The 13,661-nt window shown below is 41.1% G+C and overlaps 1 protein-coding gene across 3 annotated transcripts in view; it reads right to left on the reverse strand.

Annotated features, from left to right (window-relative positions):
* The window catches only part of LOC143279858 (protein O-linked-mannose beta-1,2-N-acetylglucosaminyltransferase 1-like), a 37,783-nt gene that overhangs the window by 13,576 nt on the left and 10,546 nt on the right, over positions 1 to 13,661 (reverse strand). For all 3 annotated transcript variants that reach the window (XM_076584114.1, XM_076584115.1, XM_076584116.1), the window contains exons 6-15: positions 11,652 to 11,765; positions 10,264 to 10,381; positions 9,807 to 9,905; positions 7,825 to 7,952; positions 7,149 to 7,219; positions 4,722 to 4,797; positions 3,360 to 3,485; positions 2,730 to 2,788; positions 1,376 to 1,448; positions 4 to 132 (exon numbers count right to left, since the gene is read on the reverse strand). In XM_076584114.1, the coding sequence (XP_076440229.1) occupies positions 4 to 132; positions 1,376 to 1,448; positions 2,730 to 2,788; positions 3,360 to 3,485; positions 4,722 to 4,797; positions 7,149 to 7,219; positions 7,825 to 7,952; positions 9,807 to 9,905; positions 10,264 to 10,381; positions 11,652 to 11,765 (993 nt within the window). The remainder of the gene's footprint in view (positions 1 to 3; positions 133 to 1,375; positions 1,449 to 2,729; positions 2,789 to 3,359; positions 3,486 to 4,721; positions 4,798 to 7,148; positions 7,220 to 7,824; positions 7,953 to 9,806; positions 9,906 to 10,263; positions 10,382 to 11,651; positions 11,766 to 13,661) is intronic.

Raw genomic sequence — 13,661 nt, forward strand, 5'->3', positions numbered from 1 at the left:
CACCTTTTCCGGGCTGGGCCACTGTGGCTCCAGCTCCAGTTTGTACAGACTTTTCTTCAGCATCCACCCCAGACCCGGCATCGTCTCCACCCGGTACAGCAGGCTGGGGTCCTTGCAGGAGTGCTCGTAGCCCTGGAACCACCAGAACACTTACGATACACAGAGTGGACAGGCAGACAGTAGCCTATTGTCTTTCTTTGTATTTAGAAGAGGAGTGATGGCCTAGAGGTAACGCATCCACCTAGGAAGCGAGAGAATCTGAGTGCACTGGTTCGAATCCTGGCATAGTCGCCAGTATTTTCTCCCCCTCCACTAGACCTTGAGTGGTGGTATGGACGCTAGTCATTTGGATGAAATGATAACTGAGGTCCCGTGTGCAGCATGCACTTAGCATATGTAAAAGAACCCATGGAAACAAAAGGGATGTCCCTGGCGAAATTCTGTAGAAAAATCCACTTCGATAGGAAAACAAATAAAAAACTGCAGGCAGGAAATATTACAAAAAAAATGGGTGGCACTCTCAGTGTTGCGACTCACACTCCCTGGGGAGAGCAGCCCAAATTTCACACAGAGAAATCTGTTGTAACAAAAAAGAGTAATGCAATACAATAATACAATACAAACAGTTAATTCTTCCTAGAAGATCAGCCTAATTTTTTTTCTTTTTTTGATACCCCCTCATCTGCACCATTCAGTGGCATTACTTCCACACCACTCTCCTTTACACAGCACACATGGGTTTGTCTGATGCAGTCCCAGCGTCAGCAGTCCACAGGAAATCATCAGTGTTAGGTCGCCAGGAGGCCACACACCAGAGAGACCACATACCAGGAGACCCTGCATTGCTGCTGTGTCACTCCAGTTGTGTTCAGTTATGCCTGTTCTGATTTAAAGTACTCAGGACACCACCTACAATGCCCCCTACTGTCAACAATGATTGCCTAGTTGCAAAGCCAGAATGAATGAGCATTCCCCTAGAGTGGAGACCATCACCATGTCCCTCCAACAAAAGTCCCCCATGAATCTGCTGACACTGAAGACCTTGACAGGACTCACCACAAGCACAGAAGTGGAGGGGTATCCAAGCTGTATTATACTACCTGCATTGGCTCAACCTGTTCATGACTATATCTGTAAGATCCATGATGATCTTTTTTTGCAGATTCAACTATCAAATTTGAAAAAAAAAAGTAAAGCACTTGGTCATACACACATTCACATGTACATTCAAACAATATGCACACACATGCACACACACACGCATTTCCAAAACACTTCTATACATGTATATTCAAGAATGCATGCACAAGAAAGAGAAAAAAAATGAAGTTATATTTTTCAAGCTCTGCCCCATACACTGACAGCTGAAGCAGACCTGATCATTCCAAGCTGACACACAGTAGAGACTTGGGTCTTCTTCCAGCAGCTGTTTTGTCTGGCTGAAGTAACTGTACACAGAACCACAGGACACATATTTACTGACGACGATATAGCACACACCACAGATAGCAAGAAAAAAAACAAAGAAAATCCCTCCAACAAAAACAAACAAACAAACAAAGGATTCTCACAGTCATGACCAAACAAAATCCATACTTTTTCTGGACTTTTCCAAACCAGACTGAACATTTCCCACACCAAAAGCAAAGCCAAATAAAAAGTTGTCTGCTGTACTGCTGAAAAAACATCAGTGGATATCTTGTAATCACTTTTTCTTTTTTCAAATGTTTATTTTTCTAACTCTTAGTTAAATGGGACTAGTCAAGACTTCTCCAGACCTTGAAGGGCAAAACAAATTTTTCCATGACTTTTCAAGCCCTGGAATTGGTTCTGTCATTTTTCCAAGACATTTCCAGACTTACATGACTTTGTATTAATGCATTTTTAACCCTGCAATATACTGCACAGCACAGGTCCATACACACATCAACATAATGCAGGACAAAAGTCTACTGACAGTAACAATAACACAGGACAAATACTCTTGTCTAGAAATAATCAGAAAAACACTGCAGCAATAACATTACCATGTTAAAGAATGTGTGTGGCTGTTGAAATACATATTAACACACATGTATAGCTGTATCAGTTTCAGTTTTGCTTTCAGAAAGGTGACAAAGCATGTAGACTGATCCATATAAGCTACACAACTTAATCTTTTTTTTTTTTTTAAAGAGGGAGCAGGTGCTTGGCCTGAGAATAAATGAATGTGCTGGTCAGGCCTTGATATCCTCCCACAGGTTTCTATACACTGGTAACCTTGAATGAAATGAAATTAATAAACAAATGAGTAAATATTTCAAACTTTCATAGAAATGAAAGATACACAGAAGTCAAATGACTGAAATAAAATAAGCCATTTGGCTTTAAGAAAAAAAAAAAAAAGCCACGGCTGTAAACACGCAATACCAAAACAAAGAAAACTATACACAGCCTTGGAGATTGATAAATCAGAGAATATATAAGGTAGGGCAGACAAAAATAAGCATTTGCATATTTGTTCAATCATTTATTATGCTCAACAAACTTTATTTCATTCAACAATGTAATTTCCAGCTGCAATCAAACACTTTCTTCTCTTCTTACAAAAATTCAGCAAGATCTATTAAGTAATCATTTCATTTATTTGCTTTATTTAACACTATACATTACAAAAGAAAGAAAAAACACCAAAAATAATGGATCTTCAGAACTAAAGCCAACAAATCCATGGAAACAATGATTCTTACTTGAAGAAGTCGGGAGAGACATCCAGGTCTTCCTCAATCACAATGGCATATTCAGCATTCTGCAAACACACAGTCATGCCAAAAAATCACCAAAGCTCAGAAACTTATGTGTATTAATTCACTGAAGATGGATAAGACAGCTTGTCAGTGCATCATTCTTCCCCCCAAAAATGTTTGGGAAAGAAATCCAAGCACACAGGTAGTATGGGGTGGACGTTTTCTTTTTCTCTCATCTCAGTATTTGTGTGGATCTGCCTGATTTCCTTTAAAAAAAAAAATGTACATAAATCAATACTGAAAATAAAAATACAATAAATCTAGAATCTGAAATCCATGTCAGCAATCAGAACATTAAGGAAAAAGGAAAATAACTAAAATGCAAAACCGCTACTTCTCCCACACCAAAGGGTGCATCTGCATAACACACACACACACACACACACACACACTCATACACACACACAATCTACTTATCTATGTATAAATATACATACATATATATATACACACACGTACATACATACATACACATATATAAACACACACACACTTACACAAACACACACATGTGTAACACACACACACAGAGCCACACACACACACACACACACACACACACAGACTACCTACAGGGTAGAGATTAAAAGTGGCAGTCAGACTGGCTTTGTAGTGCTGTGAAATGCGAGCATTCTTCACGCCCAGGGGTGTGTGCTGAATTCCCCTCAGTCCAAACAGCTTGGTCACTGCCAGGGGCTCCTGATTCCAACAGAAACACAGCAGTCAACTCAGTTGTCAATACTCTCAACACTCCCAGGCTTAACCAACACGGGATTAAGCATGCTACACATGCCAGAGAAGGACAGACAGGGAAAAGAAATTTCACTTGTAAATGTAATGCAAAATATATTGAACCCTTTCCTGCAAAGATTTTTTGTAACTTCATAATTTCTGTACAATGACCAAAACGTTCGCATATCTATTTATTTCCTCAAAAGTAAAGTTATCTCCATAAGGAAAACAAGTTGTTTTACATGTTGGATGCTGATGCAGAACTAAAACGTTGTTTGAATCCTAATCTATTGTTACTGTTTAATAGGCTGTTTCATTTAACTGGGAAAATGACTGAGGGAAAGAGAAGAGAAGTATTAAACCCCTTCCATGCCAATAAATCTTCAGCTGACAGCACAGAAAAAGTGCTTCCCAAAAGCTGCAATGCTGATTTTCCCTTTATCTCAGCTTGGTTCAATGAACACAAAAAGACTGTGAGCAGTTAGCTTGATGTGACTGCAGTAAAAAACTACTATTTAAAAAAGCGTGTGTCAGGAGGAAGACCCCTTTCTTCTTGATAATGATTTGCCAGCTGGACCATGTGGAAGGCACATGGAAATGGGGTTTGCCTTTTCATGCAAGAAAAGACATCAGACACCTTGACAAGCAGACAGTGGTTCCAATCACCAAACATACACCACTTTGGTGGCTGTACAAGTTATTACATACAGGGATGATAACTAGCTATCAATGAACAAAATAACTGTCATACAAACTATCTTGTCCAGCTGTCAAGCTCACCTCAAAGTAGCCATCAATGAACAAAATTGCTGTCATACAAACTATCGTGTCCAGCTGTCAGGCTCACCTCAAAGTAGCCATCAATGAACAAAATTGCTGTCATACAAACTATCGTGTCCAGCTGTCAGGCTCACCTCAAAGTAACCTCATACCCCATACAAGCTATCGTGTCTAGCTGCCAGGCTCACCTCAAAGTAACCCCATACCCCATACAAGCTATTGTGTCTAGCTGTCAGGCTCACCTCAAAGTAACTATCAGTGAACAAAATTGCTGTCATACAAGCTATCATGTCCAGCTCTAAGGCTCACCTCAAAGTAACTCCACACAAGCTATCATGTCTAGCTATCAGGCTCACCTCAAAGTAACTATCAGTCAACAAAATTGCTGTCATACAAGCTATCGTGTCTGGCTGTCAGGCTCACCTCAAAGTAGCCATCAATGAACACTGTGACCATTTTGGGATCTGCACCTGGGGTGTTTAGCAGTATGCGTAACATCCTGAAAACAGTCAGTCACACGTGACAGTGATGTGAAAGGAAATTCTCTGCTGCAAAGAATTCAGCACTACGACATAATATAACACAGTGCAGTGCAATACAGTACAGGATAATGCAATAAAATATGATATAGTACAATTTAGAGCGAACCAGTGTCTAGTATCCATATAGGAAATTTTCTTCCTAAAATTACGTTTAAGTAACATACTTACCGTGACCCACTGGTGCAGACTCCGGCAGGGGTCTGACATTCCTGTCCTGTGCAAACTACTATCCGCCTATGTGGAGAAAATGAAAGTAGCTACAGCCGATAACCTCCCGTAAGTAGGTAACCTCCCCTTTGCCCCCCTGACTAGCGCCCTCTTTTTCCAGCAGTCATCATGACTCCTGTTCCTGTGCTCTTCATACAGCTAAGTTTTTTTGTATTTTCTGTCTGTCTGTCCATTCTCTGGCGTTCTTGTTTTTTGTCAAATTACATCTCCAACCAGGTCACATAATTATATAGCTCGATTGGGCGATCACACTAAAATTAAGGCGCGATTGCAATCGATTTGCTGACATCAACATTATCAAAGTGCAGTGCTGTGTGATTCAGTACAGAACAATACAAATACAGTGCAGTGAAATACAGTATAGTACAATACAGTATAACAGCGCAGTACAGTACAATACAGTATAACACACTGAAGTGCAGTACAGTACAAAACAGCATAACACATTGCAGTGCAGTACAGTACAACACAGCACAGTGCAATACAGAACTGTACAGGACATACAGCAAAGAACTGTCATATACTGTACAGCACCAAGTGATGGTGCTGTGTGTATGCTGCACTGTTTTTTGCTCAAATGCACAGTGCTACACAGTACTGTGCTGCTCTGTACAGTGCTGAACTATACTGACAGTTCTGCTCTTCACTGTGCAGTACTCTACAGAAGTGTACTTTACAGCACTGCACTGTACTGCTCCATGTTGCCCAGTACAGATTTACATCAACGCACTGTTTCCAATTATTCTGCATAGACAGCCCTGCTCTCTTCTGTATTTTTGTTATTGTTGTGATGCATTGCAATATGTTGTCTGCACTGTGCTGTGTTGTGCTGTGCACAATCTGGATAAACACAACAAACCAATGCACTTCCCACTCAGTTTGTCTTTCTGTAAACTATCTGCATTCATGCATATGTTGTTAAATCCGGGCAAAAATTAGCAGCCATTTTGAGCAATGTAAAGCATCAAAAAGTGAATGAAACATTTTATGTTAGGGACAAAGGAAAAGGAGAAACTTAAAATGCACTATTTAGGATTTTGGACTGTAACGACATGTGTAAGATGAAAGTGACTGAGGGAACCAGTCAATGTGGTTAGCGTCAAGGATTTACAACCAGGAGGATGCAGGTTCAAGCCCCACCAGGGGTTTTTCTTTGGCCTGTGGCCACGTCTTTCACATAGTTGAGTGTGCTTTTGGCTCAACTGGGAAAATCAGGTCCACACAGTCATGGCTCATCCAATTCACGGATGTGTCTTTGGGTGTGTTGCTCAAATTTCCTGACCAGCACTGCAGGTGTCCATCTTTCAGCCCAGTTGATGCCGAGTTACATCATGAGAATACAGCCTTGCCAAGTAGCCCCAAACCTAAATGGACCCCCACTGCAGAAGCTTCATCTCTCCCATCTTCATTCATCATCATCAACCCAAAATGCAATGTTTTTAAAAGCGAATATGTGAAATGCTTTTATTTGAGAACATATGTTTATTACTCTTGTTTGATCAAGTTATCTGCGTGTGTGGGGTGGGGTGGGGGTGGGGGTGCGGTGCGGGGGGGTGCTGATAATCTGGTTGTGGTTTTCCGCAATTCATCTTTATTCTTATCTTATCTGTCTATTATAATCAATGTGCAGTATAGTAGGCTATGTTTATAATTATATTCAAATAATGTTTCTTAATTCTTTCTGTTTTTACATTAAGAATACTAGTTATTACCTGCAGTGTGTGGATGTATGTATGAAACGATGTATGTGATATTTTTTACATTTGTATCTTCGTAATATTTGTTGGGGCTGTTGTTGGCTTTTACAGTTATGGTCCCCATGTTGTTTACTTGTCTATGTTGTGATAATGCACCTGACCAAATTTCTCCAGGTGGAGATAATAAAGTTATTCTTATCTTATCTTATCTTATCTTAGAAACAAAATTCATCAGGTGCATAAAAAAAGACTGCGACAATAAACTGGAAATGAGAAAGGGGCCAGAAATCTGGTCAGCCAGAACTGTAAAGATTTAACAAATGGTGTCTTAGGATCTTTGTTTGCACAATGTCCAGTCAAAACTGGCTTATTAATATACTCACCTGTACAGGTAATGGGGACGATCGCTGGCAATCACAGCAATGGGCACTTTGCTGACCTTGTTGTGTTTTAACTGGAACACAAGCAGACCATTGCAAAAGATACAACTGCAAGTAAATGAAAGATTCGATCAGTTAAGCAAGTGTATTGTATTATCCCACCTCTCAGCCTCACCATAAACATGAATAAGTGAAGGAAACAGTTAAACAGAATACAACAAAATGAAACAAAATAATACAAAACACTCATGCTTTCAAATATTTTCTCACACACATGCACACACATACAAACCAACCAACCTTGCAATACTCATGTATTGAAACATTTTCACACACACACACAAACACACACACACAAACTCAAGCATCAGAATATGTTTATGCATACATACACACCAACCTATAAACTCTTAGGCATTGAAATATTTTCATATACACATTTACACACAAACCCTCAAACGTTCATGCATCGAAATATTTTCACACACACACACACACACACACAAACTCAAGCATCAGAACATTTTCATGCAAACATACACACCATCCTGTAAGCTCTCATGCATCAAAATATTTTTACACACATGAAAACACACAAACCCTCACTCAAACATTCACAAAACAAAATATTTTCACGCACACACACACACACACATCAAGTCTCCTTTGTCCCACAGACCTCAGGCGGAGAGAAGTTGATGGGGGCAGCATCATCACAGCTACACACACTTCCGTAGCCCTCCACCTTGCTGCAGAACTTGCGTCGCCTCTGTCCTTCCTCATCTGCCGGCCACCGACACTCTGAATCTGACACACACATACACCTACCTGTCATCAGTCACCATCCCTAACACTCCGAATCTGACACACACACATCTGTCATCAGTCACCATCCCTAACACTCCGAATCTGACACACACACATCTGTCATCAGTCACCATCCCTAACACTCCGAATCTGACACACACAAACCCATCTGTCATCAGTCACCATCCCTAACAACACCAAATCTGACACACACACATCTGTCACAATCTATAACACTCCGAATCTGACACACACAAACCCATCTGTCATCGGTCACCATCCCTAACACTCCAAATCTGACACACACACATCTGTCACAATCTATAACACTTCGAATCTGACACACACACCCATCATACATCAGTCACCATCCCTAACACTCCTAATCTGACACATACACAACCATCTGTCACAATCCATAACACTCCAAATCTGAGACACACACCCACCATACATCTGTCACCATCCCTAACACTCCGAATCTTACACACACACCCATCACACATAAGTCACCATCAATAGCACTCTGAATCTGATACAAATACACACACACACACATCTTTCACAATCCCTAACACTGAATCTGACACACACACACCCATCATACATCAGTCACCATCCCTAACACCCATCATACATCAGTCACCATCCCTAACACCCATCATACATCTGTCACCATCCCTAACACCCATCATACATCTGTCACCATCCCTAACACCCATCATACATCTGTCACCATCCCTAACACCCATCATACATCAGTCACCATCCCTAACACCCATCATACATCTGTCACCATCCCTAACACCCATCATACATCAGTCACCATCCCTAACACCCATCATACATCTGTCACCATCCCTAACACCCATCATACATCAGTCACCATCCCTAACACCCATCATACATCAGTCACCATCCCTAACACCCATCATACATCAGTCACCATCCCTAACACCCATCATACATCAGTCACCATCCCTAACACCCATCATACATCAGTCACCATCCCTAACACCCATCATACATCTGTCACCATCCCTAACACCCATCATACATCTGTCACCATCCCTAACACCCATCATACATCAGTCACCATCCCTAACACCCATCATACATCTGTCACCATCCGTAACACCCATCATACATCAGTCACCAACCCTAACATCCATCATACATCTGTCACCATCCCTAACACCCATCATACATCAGTCACCATCCCTAACACTTCAAATCTCACACACACACACACATATCTGTCATCAGTCGCCATCCCTTACACTCTGAATCTGAAACACACACCCATCTGTCATAAGTCACAATCCCTAACATTCCGAATCTGACACACACCCACATCTGTCATCAGTCACCATCCCTAATACTTTGAATCTGACATGCTGCCTGTGCGTGTGTGTGTGTGTGTGTGTATGTGTGTGTGTGTGTGCGTGTGTGTGTGTGTGTGTGAAAGAGAGAGAGAGAGAGAGAATGTATGTGTATGTGCATTTGCATGTGCATGTGAGAGAGAGAGTGCATGTCTGAGAAAGTACTTTTGTTTGTGCATGCTTACATGTATGCATATGTGCCTCTGCTTTGTGTATGTATGCATGTATAAGTGTGAGAGAGAGAGAAAGAGAGAGAGAGAGAGAGAGTGTGTGTGCCTGTGCAGTGAGGGGGGGGGGGATGTTTGTGTGTGCCTGTGTGGGTGAGCACAAGTTTCTGTGTTTAAACTATCATACAAGCGCCTCTGTGTGGGGTAATTGGGGTCAGATGTGTGAGCATGTGTGTGTGTGTGTGTGTGTGTGTGTGTGTGTGTGTGTGTGTGTGCATGAGTGTGTATGGAGGTTAGCAGCTCACCTGAAGGATCTGAGAGAGGTATCTGAGCCTCCAGCAGCACCTTGTCGCCCCAGGTGGCCAGGTTGGGGGACCTGTTGTGGCCCTCTGCTATCTTGCCCCCTGACACACAACACAGCACAACACAATGCTGTTAGTATCATCAACCTGTGCTCACACATAAGGCACACACACACACACACACACATAACACACACACATCACACACAAACACACCCACACATAAACACACACACACACACACAAACACACACACACATTCACTCACTCACCTGCTGTTTCAAAAAAACATAACTGACATTTCAGATATCAGATCTGGGAAGTTGCGATTTGTTAACTGAATGGCAAACAATCCCATCCAACGGCTTCCCTTCCCTCCAAGGGTGCTATGGTGCCATGTTCTTGATGCTCACCCATGTGGCACACACACAAATACACACACATAAACACGCAGCTTTACCCCCTTTCTTGGTGACGAAGGCCCAGGCATCCCGCCAGCCCAGTTTACTGATGCTCTCACTGCCCAGGTTCTTCAGGAACTCCCGTGCCTGCTGCTTCAGCTGGAAGGAGCCTTCATCCTGCACACCACACACCACAGGGCCTTTAAACAATCACTTGCTCAGTGTTGCTTTTCTCATGCAGCTCATGTGTGCTTGTGTGTGTGTGTGCATGTGTGCATGCATGCATGCATGCGTGTCTACATTTGCACACTTTCTGAGAGTCTGCACAAGTATGAGTGTGCACAAGTGTGCAGATGTTGTGTGGCATATATGGATCAATCTGCATGCTTTGACACCTCCTTGAAACTGAAAACTTAATAATAATAATAAATTATATTAAAAAAAACCCACACCGACCCAACTTGTGGCTAGTCTGAGCTTATGGTTTACTGAAAACTTTCATCAGGGTGTAGTCCAGATGGTTTGTCTACAGAAGATGGACGATTGGACCCATTCCATAAATACTGTACCACTACCAACATGATGTGAAGAAATATTGGTAGGGTGAAAGATTAATAAAGATATGACTACCTACCATGGTGGAAAATCCACCTACAGGTAAGTGAGATCCCAGCTCTGTAATTTATTCTGAGTGACTCACAAACCAGACATTTCTCTCTCCTGCCCTGCTTGACCTTGCATGGCAGTCTGGATACTAGTTTGAGATCAACAGATATCCTGCTATCGATGTTCAATTTTCATGACTTTTTTTTTTTTTAAGCATTAAGCTCTTTGTTGAATGGTACTAGTTAAGGTTTTTATTCCAATTCCAAGACTTTTCAAAACCCTGAAGGGGAAAACATATTCTCCTAAGAATTTTCCAGTCCTGAAAACAGTGATCTCATTTTCCCAAATACTTTTTCATACTTCCATGACTGTGTATTGTCCCTGGTGCTACACAAACTGAGTGATTTCTCTCCCTCCATTTTGACCTTGCAGACTGATCTGGATGCTAGTCAACTAGATGCAAACATAAACTGAGATCCTATGCACAGCATTCGTGTAAATGAATGCCAGGGAACAAAAAAGTCACACTTAGCTAACAAGTCTGTAATATGTCTGTAAATAAACCTTTCTAATAGCTCATCAAAAAACCCCAAAACAAAACAAAAAACAACAACCACAAAACACATTCCTGCAGAAAGAAAAAAATCATGAGTGGCACCAAACAGTAGTGACATGCTTGCTCCGGTGGGTAAACCATCACCACGTTCACAGAGAAACCTGACGCAATATGAAATTCATACACCATCATATGTCAAACCATGAACATACCCAGACCACACACATACACACATGTACACAACCAAGCTGACACAGACCAACGTGTGTACATGCAGGTGCCCACCTTGATGGTCATGACGATGATGCGACCAGGACTGACCATGTTGAGGAAGAGCACCATGGAGTCATCCTCCTGCTGGCTGTAGGTGTCAAACACTCTCTTGGCCATCACACTGCCCTGCACACACACCCCCCAGATCTTTATTTTTGAAATAAACTATTTGTCACACAATATATCAGCCAAAGACCAAAATTTTGCTGGGTACTCTCTCACACTGGAAATGAAATTGCTGACAGAGCAGCAATAAGGTGCGCACAATGAACAGAGAATACTTTAAAGATATTTTTCAACAATGATTTTGAGAATGTTGCAGATTGCTCACTAGTGCTATTGACAGGATTTCTTACCCAAAGTAAAGGGGTTTACAAATGAAATTACACACGAAAAATGATGGATTTCCCGTCTTACTATCATAGACTCGTAACCTCTCTGGTGTCTCACATACGACTGAATGCATTAGAATTTTTAAGACAAAGTTTAGCAAAAACATTTATTGTGTATGTGGGTAAACAGATAATACGAAACCATATTTTGTTTCAGTGTCAAAGGAGTTTCAGGTCACTTCCAAAGTCATGTAATATTACAAAATTTTCATAATAAAAAAATAAACAAAATTATGGCCAATCAATTGCTATTGTTCAAAATTGCTGAATCCCTGTTACCTGTTACGCAGTCCAATAGGAGTGTGTCTAAGATGCCACCTACCACTATCTAATTTTACTTTTGTCATTGTTTATGTTGTTAATTGCTGTTTCACAGATATTTACGAACTGCTGATCCCATTGTTAACTCACTACGGATGATGGAACGCTATAGCATTCCTGATGTAAGACACAGTTCTGGACTACAGAAAGCTATAGCGGTTTCAACAATTAAAATTTTTTCCATGTTTTCCTCATGGGGTAGCATAACAGCCGCAGCTACACCGGGCATTGTGAATGTGTCAAGGGTTGAATGGAAAGTTTAATCGTGAGATTCCATAACAACACACTCGCCGGCAACCGTTTGACTTTGGCACCCAACATGACAAGCTAATCTGCATATGTATTGAAAATGGCGTCGCAGGCGATACAAATGGAAATTTTTGGAGCAAAATAGATCACGACAGCGGCTTTTACTGCTGCTGAAGTGATTGAAATGCTTCAAACTGAAGGTTTCAACATTGACAAGGATGATGAAGACTTTGAATAAAGTATCTGCAGTGAAGAAAGCTACCAGCAAGAAGATACTGACAGTGACTCGGCTTCTGAGGGCAGTGAAGAGGGAGGAGGGTGGGCGTCCACACAACATGAGGAAAGGGGTCAGTGGGTCAAGTACAGCAAGTTTCATTCAGTTACTTTATGTTTTGTATTTTTTGTGATTTTTTTCCTGACCCTAACTAATGGGTCGTCTGTTGGGAAAAGCAAGGGAGAAAACTATTTGTCCCAAGTGAGTTAAAGTTTATCCTTTATCTGTATATCCCCCTTAAACAATTATCCCCACCCCCACCTCCCATACACAAACACACATACACATGATATGTCTAATATCGTCAAAGTGAAAAGACGTTAAATCAAAGAACACACACACACACACATGCACACACACACACCACACATAAAAACACATACAAACACAACATATTGCAAAATCACACATGCTTGCACACATGCATATATACGCATCAAGATGGGTAGGCAGTTTAATGTTCCTCTCACCTCTTTATCAACATTAGGGAAAATATTATCTCGCTTATTTACATACTTTAATGACTTAGTTTGTATTTAATTCAATAATCACATCATATGCTTTTGTGGGAGTAAACATTCAACAAAATACTTTTTAAAAGCAAGTATTCAAAGCTTTTTCTTTCAAGCTTTCCAGAAGGATCATTTGAATTTGCTTTTAAATGTTTATTTCACAGTCTGTTAGATTTTTGTGTTTTGACCCTTCTGAACATTTTCCCCCACCTAAATTCACAGTGTGAACAGATGTTAAATAGAAGCCTACCTACAGACACATACATGTGCACAC

This window comes from Babylonia areolata, chromosome 3 (genome assembly GCF_041734735.1).
Source record: "Babylonia areolata isolate BAREFJ2019XMU chromosome 3, ASM4173473v1, whole genome shotgun sequence".
Lineage (NCBI taxonomy): Eukaryota > Metazoa > Mollusca > Gastropoda > Neogastropoda > Buccinidae > Babylonia > Babylonia areolata.